Source organism: Cervus canadensis, chromosome 25 (genome assembly GCF_019320065.1).
Source record: "Cervus canadensis isolate Bull #8, Minnesota chromosome 25, ASM1932006v1, whole genome shotgun sequence".
Taxonomy (NCBI): Eukaryota; Metazoa; Chordata; class Mammalia; order Artiodactyla; family Cervidae; genus Cervus; species Cervus canadensis.
The window spans coordinates 13,352,890-13,374,059 of NC_057410.1; the positions used below are offsets into that span (position 1 = coordinate 13,352,890).

The 21,170-nt window shown below is 36.4% G+C and overlaps 1 protein-coding gene across 12 annotated transcripts in view; it reads left to right on the forward strand.

Annotated features, from left to right (window-relative positions):
• Window positions 1-18,926, forward strand: part of LOC122427369 (RAB3A interacting protein) — a 49,050-nt gene extending 30,124 nt beyond the window's left edge. For 10 of the 12 annotated variants that reach the window (XM_043446785.1, XM_043446787.1, XM_043446789.1 and 7 more), the window contains 7 exons: window positions 3,997-4,074; window positions 5,098-5,301; window positions 8,673-8,801; window positions 10,253-10,365; window positions 14,528-14,627; window positions 14,713-14,782; window positions 18,572-18,926. In XM_043446785.1, the coding sequence (XP_043302720.1) occupies window positions 3,997-4,074; window positions 5,098-5,301; window positions 8,673-8,801; window positions 10,253-10,365; window positions 14,528-14,627; window positions 14,713-14,782; window positions 18,572-18,654 (777 nt within the window). In that variant the 3' untranslated portion in view covers window positions 18,655-18,926. Of the gene's footprint in view, window positions 1-3,996; window positions 4,075-5,097; window positions 5,302-8,672; window positions 8,802-10,252; window positions 10,366-10,475; window positions 10,597-14,527; window positions 14,628-14,712; window positions 14,783-18,571 lie in introns of those variants that run through there. The other 2 variants (XM_043446790.1, XM_043446791.1) reach the window with 2 other exon arrangements.
• Window positions 18,927-21,170: the final 2,244 nt, after the last annotated feature.

The following is a 21,170-nucleotide window of genomic DNA, read 5'->3' on the forward strand; positions in this document are numbered from 1 at the left end:
TGAGCTACTAACATACAAAGATCTGAAATAGGAGTTATGTAATGTTACATTTTTATATGTAGAAGGAGTGTACAGAAACATAAGGCATTTCTTTCAGTAACGTCTGGTTAGAAGAAAATTTTATAATATAGTGTTAGTAGATAAGAAAGCAAATACATTATGCTGCTTATGTTAATGTTGGTTTCCTACCAGCCTGCCCTTAATTTTAGCCCCCACTTAGTTCCCCCCAGCTGCACGTACATGTCATTTTGTTAGGTGAAGTAGGAGAACAAACAGAAACTTTTCCCTGTCTCTAGCAGGATGTGAAATACCAGAAGTGCAGTTTGTGCAATGAATGAAAAAGTTATCTAAAAAGCATAATTTTGGGGTCCCTAATTTATCTCTGACCTAACAGTGACTAATAACCTTAACTGTGTGTGCTTTCTGGGAAAGAAACTACACTAATTAAAGATGATTTCAGTAATGAAGAAAATTGTATTCAAACCAACTGCTTACTGAGTTTAGAAAAAAAGTAGAGAAAATTATTCTGTGGTCTCAGTTGTGCCTTCATGATCTCAGTTTACCATTGTTTTATGAAAAAATATTTTGCTTACATTCTGTGTATATGTGTAAATAGTTTTTTTTTTAAGAATTAAAGATTATTCTGAATAAACTCAATTTATATAATTTTGGTAAGCTTGTAAACTGAGATTAGGAATTTATATATGATGAATGATCTTGAATATAATTACACTTTGTATTTAGCAAAAAATACAAGATTATAAAGTTGTATATATGTGTATGTGTATATATATTTTTTCTTATAGTATTATGGATTTTGAGGTAATGTAAAATATAAAATGAAATAAGTTGAAAGAATGCTTTACAAAGTAGTCTACATTTAACATGGAAAAAAAGACATGTAGTCTTAAGATGGTTTTATGTTTTTTCAGCCAATTTTAGTAAATGTCTTTGATGTGCTTAGTTTCTCTCAACAATGCTATAAGAACATATTGCACAAATTATTTTGTCTGTGAAGAAAATCATAAGTAGAGTTAAGAATGCTGGGACTCAAATTCATGACCTTGATCTTGCTTTTAAGTACGTTGAAAGTCATAAATGGCACTTCCCATTTCTTTCAAGCCACAGAGACAAATTTGAGCATGAACCTTCATTATGATGAAGATATTAAGAATTCCCTATGTACTAGGCACTGTTCTAAGACGTATGTACTTACTTGTAAATTATGCACATATACTAATACCCATCATAATGTTACATACACATAAAACACAAAAGTTTTAAAAATAATGAAATAATAAAAATACTTAAATTTTTTATAATGCAGAAGTATTCTCACTAAAACATATTGTATATGTGTATATTTATTTAGTGAGAGCATTGTGATTGAATGTTATCTTGCTTTTGAAACCTTGTTTTAAATTTATGATCCAGATGATGATATGGTCTAAATTCCATTTTTAAAATTTAGATGTAATGCTACTGATAACTCACAGATATACTCATCTGAAAGGAACGAGTATGTCTTTTCCTGTAGTAAACCATGATACTGAGTTTTCAGTCCCATTGCTAGTTATGTGAAAGTTTTTCCATAACTTTCTCTAGTGAATTTTTGTCTTCTCTAATGCCCACAAATTGTTTTTGAAAACTAATCAGAAGAGGGTGAATAAACATTACTTTTAAAAAAGAAAAAAAAAAATCAACTTAATTTGAATCACTGCTAACCAGAGAGGAAAAAAATTCTGTCTTCAGCGTTTGTAAATATATGGACATGAATGTTTGTATAGATCACAGGTCTGCAAACTGTAGCCTGCAGGCCAAAACTGGCCTATAAATACTTGTGTGCAACCTAATGAGCCAAGGTTGGTTTTTACATTTTCAAATGGTAGGAGGAGGAAAAAGAATCGAAAAGAGAAATATTTTGTGACATATGAAGACTCTTATGAAACTCTTATTTCAGTGCCCATGAATTTTTATTGGAATGGCTACACTCATTGTTTTATTGTCTGTGGCTGTCTTCACACTATAGCAGCAGAGTTGAGTCGTTACAACACAGACCATATGGCTTAGAATTCTGAACTACTTACTATCTGGCCTTTCTAGAAAGTTTACTGACTTTCCTATGTAGATGATACTTACATAATTTTTTGGTTTCAGAATGACAGTGATAGAAAAGTTCTCAAGCTCATATATCTTTTGATGCCTTTTGTCAGTTTTTAAAATCCTATGAATTATCATTTTAGATACTCCTCTTGCCTCATTCTAGCTCTTTTCTCTTTCCTTTTTGGACTCCAGTTATATTTATTTTAAACCTCTTCAGTATATCCCTTATATCTCTAAGGGGACAAATCACCCCAAGTTTCAGCTCACTTTCCTCAGTTTACTTCTTCTGGATCTTGGTCTTCTGGTTCTTCACTATTTTGTTGCTCTCTAATGCCTTCAAAAACATTTAAAAAAAGTTTGTCCAGCTTTTAAAAACTATTCTCTGTAAGAAGTTTGTTCCAAGTGCGTGGTCCGCCATTAATGAAAACAGAATCCAATTCTAAACATTAAACAAATATTCTCTCCATAGCACATGTTACTTCTGGATTCATAGTTAAAATGTCACTTATCTTGAAGGATTAGATTAGATATACTTATTATTTGGAAACTACCTATCAAGTAGTATTTTAATGACAGCCACTTGTACAAATTCAGCACATCTGAAATACTTGTTATTTTTAAAAGAAAAATGCTTATCTCATTATTAAATTTGATAGCTCCTCCAGGCTTTGACACAGGATAGCCAGCATAATGGTGCATGGAATATTCTGACAGTTAATCTCATCTCATTATAAGCATTGATAGTAAAGCTTTTCTTATTTAAAATAATGTCTGTAAATCTATTTTAATACAAGGGCACATACAAGGTGCAATGTCGTTACATACTCTGAGAGCAAATGAACAAATGGGAGTGCCATCGTGGAACTCTGGTGTGAGAACCTCCACACTTCCCTGAATAGTCGACAGACTGAGTGAGGGTTCTCTTGTCAAACTGTTAAACATCTTTGAAGCTGATTTCTTTCCTTCTGCCTTCCATCACTCTTTTCCTCATGAACAGTAAACTGAAGTTCTAAGATCTATGCTCTCACATCCTGGGGGATTGTTGCAAGCACCCTCTACTGTTCCAGTCCACCTTCATATTTTATAGGCAGCAGAGAAAGCTTTTCAAAATACAAATAACATAACGTCATTCTCTTTCTTAAAAAGCCACAAGGCTTCATAATGGATTTAGAATAAAATCCAGAATTTGTATTCATATTTTATTTGATTATTAGAATGTCTTCAGAGTGTAAGCTCCTTAAGAATTATCAGCGCCTGAAACGGTAGCTCAGGAATAGATGTCATGAATAAATGTTGTGTGAATAAAGGAGAATTAAATACCTAGAGTTTCATATATTTGGTACTAAAAAATTAAGATCTTATGAAAGGATAAACTCAACCTTTTTCTATTGCTCTGCACAAAATCAAGAATTAATATCGATTTGTGAGTATTTTCATTGGAAGCTCTAAGGCTTCTCAGCTGTTACTCCTATAAACTGCAGCATTACTGATGTGTTAGTATTTTTGCCTGTTTCTCCTGTATGTCTTTGCTCTGTGGAGTAATATGAATACAAATTATAAAAACCTAACTGCAAAGAAGTTGGGTTTGACATGCGATTCATGACTTTTCCTCTAACATTTGCAGTCTTTACACAAGTATTGATTAGAATGATCAAACTAACCCTGCCTGCCTCTCTGGTAATAGATACTAAAAGAAGGTACATATTCTTTATTCCTGATAATTGATCTGCCTGATGACAGTTGCTGCTTCTTCAGCTGTTGACATTGAATACTTAATTTTGGGCAAAATTTTCTTAGTGTATCTTTGTTTCAATCATAGACACCTGTTGAAAGATTTTTGGAAACAAATGCTAAATACTTTGTTCCCAAAATATGAGATGTTAACTTTTTCAGGAAGCTCATAAGATGGTGAGAGAAGCAAATGTCAAGCAGGCAACAGCAGAAAAACAACTAAAAGAAGCACAAGGAAAAGTAAGTTTTACTGCTTTTAATAGGATAAAATATAATTACAGTTTGAAAAATACCTTGATGTTTATTGGATTTGTTCTGATTATAAAAGTAGTTCTTACTTTAGAAGATTTTTTAAAACTACAAGACACCATAAAGAAGAAAATAGCTACTACATAGAATTAATAGTGAACATTTGGTGTACATTTATATTAGAAGCAAATGATTTAAAGCTTTGTGAATCACACATATTATCAAAAGGATTATATAATTATTTTAAAGTCAGTTACTTTTTAATTCACTAAAAAAGGCACTGAAATGTTACTAGATTTACTATTTTAGAAATGAACTGCACCTAATCATAAGCTCTTTTTAAATATGAAGATTTTGAAAATTTACATCCATTCAGTGACTCAGTTGTGTCCGACTCTTTGCGACCCAATGGACTGTAGCATGCCAGGCTTCCCTGTCCATCTCTAACTCTTGGAGCTTGCTCAAACTCATGTCCATTGAGTTGGTGATGTCTATGGCCATACCACCCTGAACACACCTGATCTCATCTGAAAATCCTCATAGTGAAATGTGAAACATTTTGATAATTTAAAAATTTTCATCTGACATTGTGAATAGCAGCTGAATCCAGACTGTATGGGAACATCAAAAAACTGATTAAAAGTTAAAAAGCCCTCCCCAAAAAACCATTTAGTTTACTTTTCTCTTATTCAGTTCAGTTCAGTCGCTTAGCGTGTCCGACTCTTTGCGACTCCATGAACCACAGCACGCCAGGCCTCCCTGTCCATTACCAACTCCCAGAGTCCACTCAACCCATGTCCATCGAGTTGGTGATGCCATCCAGCCATCTCATCCTTTGTCGTCCCCTTCTCCTCCTGCCCCCAATCCCTCCCAGCATCAGGGTCTTTTATTACTCCACAGGAAATACACATTAAACTTATGTTTCATCTCTGAAAGTTACCAAATGGTTAACATTTAGCTGCATCTGTTATAAAACATACTCAGTATATGTGACTATGATGATTTCTTTTCAAGATTGATGTACTTCAAGCTGAAGTAGCGGCATTGAAGACACTTGTATTGTCCAGTTCTCCAACATCACCTACGCAAGAGCCTCTGCCAGGTGGAAAGGCACATTTTAAAAAGGGGCATACAAGAAATAAAAGTACAAGCAGTGCTATGAGTGGCAGTCATCAGGACCTCAGTGTGATACAGCCAATTGTAAAGGACTGCAAAGAGGTAACTCGTCCAGGACTGTCCCCTCTGACTCTGTTGATACTTAGTAATTCTCTTCACTGAGGTGTTGGTTATGATTTTTGCCAGCAAAAGTTTTAGTACAAAATATTCAGTATTAAGATGGGGGAGGCTTTGTCTAGAGCTGGCTGCTTTCAGGGATTCTTCAGTTCCCTTCTCTACCTGGCTGACCTTGGAGTACCTGCTGGAAACTTGGTAAGTTTCTTAATCTCGATATTTCATTTAGGGAGCAAACTGTTGTGTGTTGTATAAAGGAGAGTGGGTGACTTTAATGATCTGGCTAGTCAAAATTTATTGCTTGCATGCTCTAGCAAAATATGAATATAAGAAATATATGAAAATATTAGGTGATTTTCTTGAAGAACGGTGCATTGTTTTTACTTAAATTCTGGGAGAAACAATTTTATATCAGTAAGGAAGTCCTGGAGTTAATTCAGATAATTAAGCAACAAAAAATAGAACTGATGGTAAGCTTATAATTTTATAAGGTATATTATGAGGATAGCTGAGATAATGTGCTAATACTCTGAGTTGTTTTGAGTAAAAATTGTGTAATTGTAAAATAGTTTTTACATGTGTTGAGAAAGCATGTCCAAGGGGATTGATCACTAATTAACAAGCAGCCTTCTCCCATTTTTTTTTCTTGAAAGTTGTATTTTACATTGTCAAATTCAAGTCTCTCATTAATCTTTAAGAAGCTGTGCTTGTTTAGATTTTTACATAGAAGCCAGGAGTTTATTAAGTTGAATAACCAGGCTTGCTGCTCATTTTAGTTGAATTGCATATTGTTTAGTTATTCATAAAAAAAAAGATGCTGGTGAGAGAAAAGTTCAATACTTAGTTAAATCTGAATGTGATGAAATTAAAATTCACACTGGTTTCTGTTAAATATTTAAGAAACTTTTTTAGTCATAACTTTAATTCTGATTTCTTTCAGTATTGATAGCATTTTTAATTGCTTGGTACAACTTGTATTTTTGCTGTGGTTTCTCAGTGTATGTACCCTTTCCTCCCTGCTGTTTACACTAAGAAAATTTAGATGTTTCTTATGGAATGTTTTCAAGTTTTGTATTTATGAAATTCCTTAAAATATGCATATAGGCAGCATATAACATTTTGCTTTTTGGCTATATCTTGTAATATTTTGTGAAAAACTTGTCAAAATATTTTATTAGACAAAGGAAACACATAAATTTGGCCTGTGTAAATTTTAGATATAATAGTTGGACAGAAAATGGAACATGTCCATGTTTCTATAGAAAATGTGATGGGGGCATTCAGTCATGACATTTACAGTGTATGTTCTGAAATCACTGAGCACACAGGTGCATGCATGCACACACAGCAGTTAGGCAAGGCTTTGAGATCAAGTCACTCAGATGTGAACTTTTACTGGTTTCTTGCTTGGTAACCTTGGTCAAGTTATTTTATCTCTCTAAACCCTCGTTTCTTTATCTATAGATGGAGGTTATAATATTTATCTTGCCCAGCTTTGAGGATTAAATGTTTGTGAAGTGCTTATTACTATAGTTCCAGACAGAGTCAGCTCTTAATAAGTAGTTTAAATTATTGCCTTTCAACTAGAATCTTTTCTCAGAACACTACTTACCCACTTTGGGTTTTCTATCCATCAAAGGGTAGACTTTACAAAGAATATTAATTTGTAAATGTATTACTTATCTGCTAATATTTTTATCCTTTTGCCTTTAGCTTTGATTCAAGGAATTTGTGGATTGGGATGAAAAAAATTCACATTGAGATTGCCATTATACACCTTAAAGGAAAGTCTCTAGGAAAGCTGGGGTACAGCCAGTCTTTTGTTACTTTCACATAGACTGCACGCACATCTGATTGAGCTGTCCTGGAGGCCGTAGATGCAGTCCGTGTGTCATTTACAGGCTATCTAGTGCTTCTGGACAAGAGTGGCTTAGAGCTGCGGGCGGGTGAGGGACACTGCTCTGTGTTTGGGGGGCTGGGGGCTGGGTGGATCCTTATATGCTGATGGGCAGGATTGAGCTGGGCTGAGAGAATCTGAAGAGAATACTTGGGAAAAATTATTAAATTGGAAGGAAAGAGAAGAGACAACTGGAAGAGTGAATAGGAAGGCCGGTGCCCGCTGGATTTATTGGTAACTCAGATGGTAGATACTAGATGTTGAAGTGACAAAAAAAACCTAAATGAATGTTTTATACTTGCGATAGTCAATTTAGGAGACTGTGTGTGTGTGCTGCGTTCAGTTTTGCAGCTTATACAGTGAAAATTTAGAAAATTCTGGAAGTGCCTGAAATAGCTGGACTGTTGGTGTCACTTTTGACCCCAAAATAGGTTTCACAGTTTGGTCAGCCTCTACTTATTTAAACACTTGTTTTAATTAACTTGGTTCCAAATTGTTTATTTTCAGAAGACTTTTGTGTTCAGAACAGTGTGCACCTGCGCCTTAAGAAGAGCTCCAACATTAGTGCTACACTTTTTTTGGTGGGTGGGTAATGGTAGTGATCACTGACACCACAGTGGATACATTGAAAAGCACCCACTAGTTATTTGGGAGTTTAGGTAGTTTTTTAAAAAGAATGAAATATTGCCATTTGTAGCAACATAAATGGACCTAGAGAGCATCATACTCACTGAAGATGTCAGAGAGAAAAACACAAATATGATCACTTATATGTGAAATCCTAAAAAAGGTACAAATGAATTTATTCACAAAACAGAAACAGACTCACAGACATAGAAAGGGATCTTTTGGTTGCAAAGGGGAAAGGCTGAGAGAGGAATAAGTTAGAAGTATGAGATTAACAGATATACACCCCTGTATATAAAATAAGCCAAGAATTTACTGTATAGTACAGGGAACCATAGGCTTCCCTGGTGGCTCAGTGGGGAAGATCTTGCCTGCTAGAGCAGGAGAGGCAGGTTCAATCCCTGGGTGGGGAAGATCCCCTGGAGAAGGAAATGGCAATCCACTCCAGCATTCTTGCTTGGGAAAATCTCGTGGACAGAGGAGCCTGGTGAGCTACACTCCAGGGGGTTACTAAAGAGTTGGACATGACTTAGCAGCTAAAACAACAACAGGGAACTATATTCAATACCTTATAATAATCTATAATGGAAAGAATTTGAAAAAAAATATGTTTAATTGAATCACTTTGCTATACACCTGAAACAAACAATATTGTAAATCAGCTATACTTCAATTAAAAAATTGCTATCCCATATTATAACTAATCAAGAATGGTTCAATTGTTATTTTAAATAAAGAATATTTGTTTTTTGGTAATATACTAATTAGGTTTTGGTTTTATAAAGTGATTTTCTGTTTGTATTTTTTAAAATTATTATATGTTTTCTTTTGTCAGGCTGACTTATCCCTGTATAATGAATTCAGATCTTGGAAGGATGAGCCCACAATGGACAGAACGTGTCCTTTCTTAGACAAAATCTATCAGGAAGATATCTTTCCTTGTCTAACCTTCTCAAAAAGTGAGGTAATTTTAAAAAACTTTAATAGAAATGCAATAGAGTTGTTCCTATACCTTTTACTTAGACATGTTGCATATTTTAGTATCTCTTACATAAATAATTTATAAAATGTCATGTTTTACCATTTTCTCCATTCCATACTAGGATCATAATAATTTCTTGGCATTCACTTATTGATCCTCCTTCCTTATTTGAGCAGAGGATCACTCACACTGCAGGGTGCTTTGCACTGGAGTGAAGTATTAAATATGTTAAGGGGGTAGCCCTTATTTCTTAACTTTTAGTTCAAGGGTCAGTGTAAAGGAGTTTCTGTACACTTCAAGCTGTTTGTTTGGTTTATCTGTTTGTGATTTTAAAACTCCTGTTTAGTTCCTTCATCTTTAAAATGGGGAAAAAATTCCTTCCTTGCCTGGGTCTCAGGGTTGTTAAGACAAAACGAAGTCAATTAAGTAGATAGAAAAACTTCCCTGGTGTCTCAGATGGTAAAGCATCTGCCTGCAATGCAGGAGACCCAGGTTCAATCTCTGGGTTGGGAAGATCCCTTGGAGAAGGGAAGGCTACCCACTCCAGTATTCTTGCCTGGAGAATTCCATGGACAGGGGAACCTGGTGGGCTATAGTCCAGTTCAAAGAGTTGGACATGACTGCGTGACTAACTTTGACACTTTCAAGTAGACAGAAAACCTTAAAACACTATGCAAATGTAAGGTCATAATTTTAATTTGTTCTTACATGTGGAAGGTTTGTCTACAAATATCCAATCAATAAGTGTTTTTAGAAAGTTTAATCCTAAGAGTCTTTAGAGAATTTAATTACAATACTACTTGTAAGGAGAAGTTAAGAGGAAGAATAAAATGCTTTTGATATATAGCTGTTAGTCAGTATGGCTCTGGCCCTAATTTTAGATAGATTGCTACGTATAAGTAATCTTGCCAGAATAAAGTAGTTTGCCCATTTCATCAATTGTTTATCAGTTACTACCATCTCCATCTGGGCATTTAATATTTGATAATTCATTTAATTCTTTTGTATACTCTTGTGCACATAAATACGAGATCATTAAATATATAGTTCTGTTTAATATATATTGCTCTGTTATGATGACCAGTATTAAGAAATAATGCATAAATTTAGCAAAATCAAGCATTAGGATATTCATTTTGAAGTGACTTTAATAGTGGATGTTAATTGTGGATAAGGGGTGATCTGGAGTTAATGTCTTTTATTTCCTTCCAGAAAATGAGAAAAGTTACTTAGCTGTAACTGAATCACTTTTCGTAACAATATTGAAGTTACAAAATAATTCAAACCATGCTTATGTGGTTTCTTTCTTTTTCATTAGCTAAGGCAAATCTAGGGGGACTTGGGGAAAAATAATTTTTAAACATCAGTTTACTGTGAACTAGAATTTTTACATTTTCCTGTCAGCATCTAATACTTTTCTGTGTTCTGTGAAGTTGGCTTCAGCTGTTCTGGAGGCTGTGGAGAACAACACGTTAAGCATTGAACCAGTGGGATTACAACCTGTTCGATTCGTGAAAGCATCTGCAGTTGAATGTGGAGGACCAAAGTATGTTTTCAAAATCATGTCTTGTGGAAGAATACTGAGTTTTAAAAATTTTATGTATTGTAGTTACTTTAATTTTTTCTGGTTTTAAATATGGTTAAATCTCTCGGCGGTTTTCTGTTTAGAGTCTGTGCAGCCCAGAGACCAACCCGCAGGCAGTGTGGGGATTTCAGATGTATCGTCAGTGGAGAGCTCTTTAATTACAGACCTGTACGTGGGATCCAGGTAGATCAGGTGTCAGAAACTTATTTTTTTTTAAACCACATATTGTAATCCATTACCTGATTATGAAATCTCTTTAATGGGTCATAAGCAGATTTTCTTTTTGTTATACTTTTCATGTTCTGGGCTTTTTATATAAAATATTTTTTCCTGAAGTTTGCTGTCAAAAATAATTTGAAAAGACAGTGAATTAGACCAGGTCTTACCAAGCATGAAAACAGGTTACCAAAAAGACTTGGCTAGTCCTCTCCTTCAGTACTCTATTGTAAAGCTTTCTCATTTTGATAAAGAAACATTTCTGTCTTCATGTGGAAGAGATATTTGACAGTTGTGTACCTTCAGTGACTCCACTGAAGTGACTCCACATTTCATAACAGAACAAGCTTTTTTCCAGCTAGTTCTGGGAGGAGGAAAGACTGAAACCAGCAGTACTTAAAAACCTTTGGCATAACTGTTTAAAAAGTGACTTTGAAAAATTTTGGGGAAGCTGCTTAGTTGGTTAAAAACTGGATCAGTATGAGGGGACTGAAGAGCCCAGGAGAGCTCATATGCGTGCATGCTAAGTCGCTCAGCTGTGTCCGATTCTGTGCCACCCCATGGACCATAGCCCGCCAGGCTCCTCTGTCCATGGGATTCTCCAGGCAAGAACACTGGAGTGTGTTGTCATACCCTCATCCAGGGGATCTTCCCCACCCAGGGATTGAACCCACGTCTCTCATGTCTCCTGCATTGGCAGGCAGGTTCTTAACCACTAGCATCACCTGGGAGGCCCAAGAGAGCTGCTAGCTAGCAACAATTGAATCCCATCAGGCAGGCTGTTTGAATGCAGAAGAGGAAACGGCTGGTTGAGATGAACTGCCAGGTCTGTTAAAGCCAGGTGTGGGGGTTGTCTGGTTCTTCTGTTTCCTGTTACGCACACTGCAGTCTCAGCAGGATCAGTCAGTGCTGGTATTTGGGTAACTGATTTTTCCAGTCCTGTGTTTGCTCGTGACCCACAGGTCTGTCCACTTAGAGCTGTGTCCTGTTTTACGCTCCCCATGCCAGACTTGTAGTGTATGGTGGCCTCTGAATTTTGGGGACGAGATTTACATTCCTAGATTCTACCCATCAACAAACTCCTGGGTATTTTTATCGTGATCTTTAATGATAGCAGTTATTGTACTTCTGAGTTCTGTGTTATACCTTATTTTACAAATAGCAGTTTTTATTGTATGATTTTAAATTTATGGTTGCATTATATCTATCCCACATATTAAATGTGCAATATCATCAAATGAAATCTCAGTTACAGTAGATTTTTACAATATTTTACTAAAATAATTATACTGAATGAAAGTGAAAGTCACTCAATCATGTCCACCTCTTTGTGACCCCATGGACTATACAGTCCATGGAATTCTTCAGGCCAGGATATTCTAGTGGGTAGCCTTTCCCTTCTCCAGGGGATCTTTCCAACCCAGGGATCAAATCCACATCTCCTGCATTGCAGGTGGATTCTTTACCAGCTGAGCCACAAGGGAAGCCCAGGAATTCTGGAGTGGGTAGCCTGTCCCTTCTCCAGTGGATCTTCCCGACCCAGGAATCAAAGGGGTCTCCTGCATTGCAGGTGGATTCTTTACCAACTGAGCTATTTAGGGAACAATTTACATAGTTAAGGGTATTGTTGTGCTTGTGGAAATGGGGCCAGAAGCCAAGATGTTTGCAGTGCATATTGTGTGGAGAAAACTAAAAGAAAATGTTGTCTTTTCTTTTCTTCTCTCTTTTTTTTAATGAAATGTGAAGTATGGCCCCGGCTAAGGCTCTTGTGGATGAGATTGTCAAGACAGTCAGTAAGTGAGTGGCATAGTGCTCTGGGAATTTTGTGGAAGGCAAGGTCACTCCACTGGTGGTGATCAGAACTATTCTTGGAGGGGCTTTGGTTTGATCTGGACTCAGAAGCATGGGTGGAATTTGGATAACAAAGACTGAAGAAGGGAACAAGGAAACTACGTTCAGTGGATGATGAGTGTATGGGGAGGAAAGATGTGTAAAGAAAGAGGTTAGAGGTGACTGGTTGGATGGGTGATGTGAGCTTTTGGAAGTTAATAGGAAGGGCTCTGGTTTACAAGATGATAGATGCAAACTTAGACACGTTGACATCCTTGAGTGAAAATGGCAAGCAAGGCTTTGAACTCTTGGGACTAGAGCTGTTGAGATACTGAGGTAGTGTAGTATGTTTTTTTAAAAAAAAATTGGAATTAGAGCTCAGAAGACAGCATTGAATTCTAGCTCAAATAAAAATATATTAACTTCAGAAATGAGATAACTTAAACACTTTATTATTTTAAAAGTTGATACTTAAAACCATTTTACCTGAGTCATCTGAAAGTTAGAAAAATAGTAGACAAACAGATATATGTCTGCTTCCAGAAGAGCAGTGTAAAGGTGATTTTTATCAGTTTGATGGTACTTTTTTCTCTTGTATAAATTATACTTAAAATAGTATAGTTCGAAGGACTTTTAACATTTGTGCCTTAACTTTCTTGATCGTCCATCCTCCTCAAGCTAGTAGTAGTGCTTTTAAATGTTGTTAGAGATCATTAAAGGAATTTTCTAATAAAGGAACAGTGAGGTGAAATCTCTTTGAAAAGGTAAGAATTCTTTTGTGATTTGAATGGCCAAAATTATTCTCTTTTAAGGAACCATTTGTTGTGTGTTTGCTTAATATGCAGCCACATTCATTTCATATGTCTCGTAAGTATAGCTGAAAATTCAATGTCTAGTTAATACATATTTCTTTATAACTTATAATGTCCTATAAATGCTATTGGCCACTTTCTTTTACTTTAGAGCTACCCTGATTCTGCATGGACGAGGAGTGGTAGCTGTCCTTAGTCAAGCTTCTGATTTAGCAGGGTGACGGCTGGGCCGCTGTGAGTCCAACCTGATCTTACTGAGCAAGCAGAGTGACAGGTGGCCTGTCGCTTAACCAGCAACCACTGAAGGTCTGCTCCCCGCCCGGCAGATACTTACTGTCAGGCAGTTAAAAGATGAATATGGGACATTCTCTGATCTCAAGAGACTTCCACCCTCTTGTAGCCTGAAAACCCTCATACATGTAGTATGCGAAGAGGAAGGTTGGTATGTCTGAATGTAGTGTGTACCCTTTGTGTAATTGTAGTTGTTAAGATGCAGTGTATTTGTAAGCGATCTTATTCCTTTGTATTTCTCAGTCCTAGGTGCCACATTAAATTCATATATACCAACCCAACACACCGAAAAGTATCCCATCTGGAAACCGTTGTCCTGCAGGGCATCAGTAACATGTTTTGAGACTCGAACAGTCACTTTTAAGTTTTTTTCAACTAAGACAGAAGTTGAAGTCCCAGTGGAAAGCTGTGGCCTGCCCTGCAGCTGATTATTTATTTGTAACTTTGTTCCTGGTTAGGACATACATTGGAGAAGGAAATGGCATCCCACTCCAGTACTCTTGCCTGGAAAATCCCGTGGACGGAGGAGCCTGGTAGGCTACAGTCCACAGGGTTGTAAAGAGTCGGACATGACTGAGCGACTTCACTTCACTCACTTCATACTTTATCACTGGAGAAGGAAATGACAACCCACTCCAGTATTCTTGCCTGGAGAATCCCATGGACAGGGGAACCTGGCGGGCTGTGGTCCATGGGGTCGCAGAGAGTCGGACATGACTGAAGTGACTGAGCAAGGACATATATTAAAACATCTAGCTTTTATTTCTAGGACCATACTGAATGCTATGCCTGTAAACTTCTACTAGAATGTAAGCCCTAGAGGGTAGGGCTTTTGTCTTTCTCATCTTCACAGAGTGCCTGATACAGGGTAGGTTGTCAAATATTTGTTGTCTGAATGAATGTGCAACTTGTTCAGAAAGTAGAGGCAAAATGCTTTTAATTTTTGAAAACTAAAATTTATCCTTATTTTACAGAAAATGTGCCCTCACAGGTCAGAGCAAGTCCTGTAAACACAGAATTAAACTAGGGGACTCAAGCAACTACTATTATATTTCTCCTTTTTGCAGATACAGGGTAAGTAACGTAACCATGAATTTTAATAAAGCTCTCTTTGACATGAAACATTTGACTGTTTAACATTCTTTTCTTTTTGGCCTAGATCACGTCTGTCTGTAACTTTTTCACATACATTCGGTACATTCAGCAGGGACTTGTGAAACAGCAAGATGGTGAGTGTCAATTCGTTATAAAATATTTCCATGAAAGTTCAGTAAAAAGTATAGAACATAATAGTAATGCTCAAATAAACGTTACTGGTACATTTATATTGAATCTCTTTTATCGGTCTAATAAAATGTGTGAAGAATTTGGGAATAAAAGCATCTTTTAAAACATGCTGTATGCTTAGATTTGTCACATTTTACTCTAATCTTGAGTTTGAAGCAGGATCAGTTTTAATGTTTAAGGAATATATGATAAACCAGATGGTAAATGTGAGAGGAGCATAAAGGCCATAGAATATACTCCTTAAGAAATAAAACTGAGCAAGCTCTAAATGTGGTCAGGCTTATTTTAATTAGTGGAGCCCACAGGGCACTAAGCTTTTTTCTGTATTTTCTTCTTTCACGTGTGAGTTAATAAAGTAGTCGTGAGGGCAATTCCTAATGGAGTAAAGATCACTGTCTTCCAAATCAACAGAAACATGTAGATGGTATATCCAGAGAGCTAACCTAGTGCCAGGCTGGCAGCATTTTTAATTGTAGTCTTTCATGACTAGTTATGATTTTATAGTCAGATGTCTTAAATACAGGCATAGAAACTAACATGACCTGACAACTCCAAAATATATATTTGTTAATACATATGGTTGTTTTAAAACAGAAATAACAGGTACTGAGCTAGGGACAAGTCCTTGCCAATTTTGTATTTGAAGTTGTGGAGAATTTTCCTGTTTATCTTTTTCCAGACCCTGAAAATTTTCTTATACTGAAAAACTGGTAAAAGCCTACTGTGTTTTAGTAATGTAAATCAGTGAATGTTAATCCTTTGGAAGAATTAGTTGTGTTGGTAAAAACTTAAGTTTAGCATCTTCAGACTCTGGTATATTGAAAACAGTCATTTGTTTATAATCCTATGTAATTAGGGTTTTTTATTTTTTTTGGTAATTAGGTTTTAATGCCTAAAAGAATAGGGGTGAAACCTGCCTCTGATCAGTATTGAAAAGAGGCTGCAGAGCGGACACGCAGGCGTTAAACTGTGCGGTACTTTCTATGCTTTGGTAAAAATGCAGAGTCACGTGGGCCTCAGGGAGGCATCACTGCAAACAAAGCTAGTGCAGGTGATGGATTTCCAGTTGAGCTATTTCAGATCCTAAAGTGATGCTATTAAAGTGCTGCACTCAATATGCCAGCAAATTTGGAAAACTCAGCAGTGGCCACAGGACTGGAAAAGGTCCGTTTTCATTCCAATCCCAAAGAAAGGCAGTGCCAAAGATTGTTCCAACTACGGCACCATTGTACTCATCTCACACGCTAGCAAAATGATGCTCAAAATTCTCCAAGCTAGGCTTCAACAGTACATGAACCATGAACTTCCAGATGTTCAAGCTGGTTTTAGAAAAGGCAGAGGAACCAGAGATCAAATTGCCAACATCCGTTGGATCATCAAGAAAGCAGGTGAGTTCCGGAAAAGCAGCTACTTCTGCTTTATTGACTATGCCAAAACCTTTGACTGTGTGGATCACAACAAACTGTGGAAAATTCTGCATAAGATGGGAATACCAGACCACCTTACCTGCCTCCTGAGAAATCTGTATGCAGGTCAAGAAGCAACAGTTAGACCTGGACATGGAACAACAGACTTGTTTCCAAATTGGAAAAGGCATACACCAAGGCTGTGTATTGTCACCCTGCTTGTTTAACTTATATGCAGAGTACGTCATGCAAAATGCCAGGCTGAATGAAGCATTCAGCTGGAATCAGGATTGCCGGGAAAAATATCAATAAACCTCAAGACACGCAGATGACACCACCCTTATGGCAGAAAGCGAAGAAGAACTAAAGAGCCTCTTGTTGAAGGTGAAAGAGGAGTGTGAAAAATTTGGCTTAAAACTCAACATTCAAAAAGCTAAGATCATGGCATCCAGTCCCATCACTTCATGGCATATAGATGGGGAAACAATGGAAACAGGGACAGACTTTTTTGGGAGGCTCCAAAATCACTGCAAATGGTGACTGCAGCCATGAATTTAAAAGGCGCTTGCTCCTTGGAAGAAAAGCTATGACCAACCTAGACAGCATATTAAAAAGCAGAGATATTACTTTGCCAACAAAGGTCCATCTAGTCAAAGCTATGGTTTGTCCAGTAGTTATGTATAGATGTGAGAGTTGGAGTATAAAGAATGCTGAGCACCAAAGAATTGATGCTTTTGAACTGTGGTGTTGAAGAAGACTCTTGAGAGTCCCTTGGACTGCAAGGAGATCTAACCAGTCCATCCTAAAGGAGATCAGTCCTGGGTGTTCATTGGAAGGACTGATGCTGAAACTGAAACTCCAGTACCTTAGCCATGTGATGTGAAGAACTGACTCATTAGAAAAGACCCTGATGCTTGGCAAGACTGAAGGCAGGAGAAGGGGACGACAGAGGATGAGATGGCTGAATGGCATCACCGATTCAATGGACATGAGTCTGAGCAAGCTCTGGGAGTTGGTGATGGACAGGGAAGCCTGGCGTGCTCCAGTCCATGGGATCTCAGAGAGTTGGACACAACTGAGCAACTGAACTGAGCTAATTGAACTGACTTTTTCTGACTTTAATAAAATGTAAATCTTTTTGAATAGCTGTTGGTAGGTAATACTATTTAAGCTTAAGAACAGATGATTTGTGCCAAGTTGTCAAGCATATTTTTTCTACTTGTTATAAAAGAGTTTTTGTAGGGATGAATGAAAAGTACTCTACTTATAAAAATAAGAAGAAAGGGTCATAAGTGGTGGGGGTTGACAGTGATGAAAGTGATATCTTCTCTAGCTTCTCTTACTGTTTCATTTCACAGTATTTGGTACACATTATATATTGCATGGGTTTGTAGTAAATTATTATTGATTTTACATTCTGTTTATTATTTGTGCCTTGTGTTGAAAAGGATTTAAGGCAGCTAAACGTAAAGCAGGGTTTCTCAGCCTTGGTACTATTACTATTCTAAGCCAGATAATTATTGAGAGAGGCTGTCCTGTGCATTGTAGGATGTTTTAATAGCATTCCTGGGCTTTACTCACTAGATGTGAATAATGAAAAACATTTCCAGACATTGCCATATGCACACTGGGGGGCAGAATCTCCCTGGTTAAGAACCACTGATCTAAATCAGTCTAATCTGATCATATGTCAGAGGGAGACCTTTTATAATCTAAAACAGAGCCAACTTTCCCCCACGTACCAGAGGGGACTTACAGAAGCAGAGATAATAGAAATTTACAGCTTATCCTCTGAATTTATTTTTATTTCTAGTTGAGTCATACACAGAATCTTTCCCTGTTATTACAAAGAATGTTACTAAGTTCTCTGGAGTGTCTCGTGTTTTCCTTTTTTCCTATTTACTCTGTTAGTTTTAATGAAAAGTGAAAAATGGCCAAGATATAGCAAACTAGAGCAAGAAGATCCATAAGTGAGATAGTAACTCTTGCACAATCGAGCATTGAGAATAGTTACTCAAGAAGGCAGCAACATCGCCAGTTACTCAGGACGCTGAAATGTCTACCTTCTTTTGGACTAAAATGGTAGTCATTGATAATATCTAACAAATTGTGGTGGCAAAATCAGTAAATATATTTATTAATAAAACTGGGATGCTCAGAAGTACATGGAAAAGTTAGTGTGAAATAAGTGATAGGATGTTAAGCATTAGGTATATCATTAGAAATGTCCAGTTGGCATTTCAGCTAATCCTAAATTTTCATTGAAACGAAAATAATTAAGATGATATTTTATGATTTATGTGTCCCTCTTTTCTGTTTGTGTAGTTGACCAAATCTTTTGGGAAATTATGCAGTTGAGAAAAGAGATGTCATTGGCAAAGCTGGGCTATTTCAAAGAGGAACTCTGATGTTCTGCCTGGGACCATCCGTGAACCTCCCTGAAGACATGGAAAATGGCTGAATATTTTTACGGTTACTTGATATTTATTTCCAAGGAGCGGGTCCAAGACTTTTTCCCTCTTTTGCAGATTATACTAAGAAGTACTGTGATTTCTTTTTAAACTGACCTATGCTGTGTTTGCTTATTATTTAGTTGAACACACTATAAAGAATTACAGGTGTACTAGTGATTGTAATTTATAGTTGCAAAAAATAGCTAAATAAATAAATGTTAAACTGAGTGTGTTTCTGCTTTCTCTTCTAGCTCTGACTTGGTGCATAGGGTCAGTTGAATTTGAACTGTAATTTTCAAACTCTGCAGCAGCCTATGAAGGACAAGGAAGAAGGCTAAGTGGACAGGATCACCTTCCTCCCCCCACACCCACTAGAATGACTCTATTTTTGTCTGTTTTTATATGTTAAGATTAAAAGAAAAGACTTTATTTAAAGAAAGACTTCTTCTGAAAAGAAAGTTCTCTGTTTTAATCATTCGGTTCTAATTTAAAGAATCCCATTATTGTGGTGATTGGTTTAAATATATCCGATAGAAGACAGTCAGATTTTATCCTAGAGATGCATTCTTTTGGCATCTGGATGTAATGTATCTATACTTTATATTTGTTGGGCACTGAGTAATCATTGAAAGGGCATAAGGATAAATTAATATGATGTGCCCTCCAGGGAGTCGTAAGGGATGTGGGTTGAAAGAGTGACACCTGCAAAGGATAGACTGATCATAGAACCTCTTGATTTATAAATTTCAAATTATAAAATAGAAATTGCTTGGAAAAACTTAAGAGTAAATAGTTTCATGAAACATGCATGCATGCTAAGTCACTTTAGTCTTGTCTGACTCCTTGTGACTCCATGGACCATAATCTACCAGGCTCCTCTGTCCATGGGGTTCTCCAGGCAAGAATACTGGAGTTTCTTTGCCCTCCTCCAGGGGGTGTTCCTGACCCAAGGATCAAACACACATCTCATAACATCTCCTGCATATAGTAAGTACAGAAAAGCAAAAAGAAACAAGAAATTACTTTAGTGTCCCCATCTAGTGAAAGCCACTCCATATTTTTGAAGAATAGATTTTCAGATATTTTCTACCTACATATGTACATTTCTGAAACAAAAAGTAAACTTTACTTAAATATTCTACAAAGCTTAATCACTGTAAGGTTTTGATTTTAGGATGTTAGCATAGTTTAATTAATTGTGTTTGGAGATCACTATACCCAGCTCAAGAATATGAAATTGAAAATGAAATTTGAAACTAGATTTCATGTCTTGATAGTTACTCTAATGTGAGGACATAATAAACATGCTCTCAGACTTTCAAAGCTTCAGAAGATTTTTCCACCCAAAGATGCAAATTAAAAACACTTTTGAAGAAAATACTAAAAAGAGAAACAAATCCAGGAGATGCTTGAGATTTGAGAGGAAAAGTAATAGCTTATTGATAACTTAATAAAATACAAAGGTAAAGAAAAATATTAAATTTCAAGTATATTCATAACAATTTAGAACTGAAATTCTTTACTGTATCAACACAGTTGGAATGGGAGGAGACCAGAGAATATGGGGATATATTAAAGTTCTCATCTTGTTAGATGTATCAGTTAAAAGTAAAAGACCAAAAAAAGACCAAGTAGAGAACCAAACAGTATGATATGGAAATAAAAGGTAAAATGATGAGATAAACTCACTGGTAAAAAGATAATCAAATTGGATTAAAATATACTACACAAAACATAAGGACATGGAAAAGTTAGAATCAAAGAATGGAAAATGTAATCAGGAAAATACCAAAAGAAAGCTAGTGTGATTATACAGACAAAACAGATGTCATTAAGACAAAAGCATTATTAGAAATAGAGGTTCTAGATAAAGCTAAAAATTTAGTGCACTGTGAAGACTTAATGAGAAAATAGAAATAATAGAAATTTAAAATTACTAAGAGCTAACTAATAATATCAGAACCTACAGTGATGCAGAGAAAGGCTTCAAAGGAAAAGTTTATAGCTCTAAGTCCTTACTTACATTTTAAAAATGAGCTTGGTGTCCTGTTAAAGAAACTATACAAGAGCAGGATGAAAGAGATAAGAGCAGAAATAGAAAAGAATGCAGTAGAGGATCATCAAAGCCTTTGAGTCTTTGAAAAGATGAACAAAATAGACAAATTTCTAGCAAGTTATCCTGAAGAAAAAACACCAAATACCCCATATTGGGAATGAAAAGGTGTATGTCACTACAGACACTACAAGTGGAAATGTTAAGTAGGTATTGGATGCTGTTGTTATTTTAGTCGCTAAGTCATGTCTGACTCTGCAACCCCATGAACTGTAGCTCGCCAGGCTCTGTCCATGGGATTTCTCAGGCAGGAATACCAGAGTAGGTTGCCATTTCCTTCTCTAGGGGATATTCTGACCCAGGGATCAGACCCACATCTCCTGCATTGCAGACAAGTTCTTTACACTGAGCCACTGGG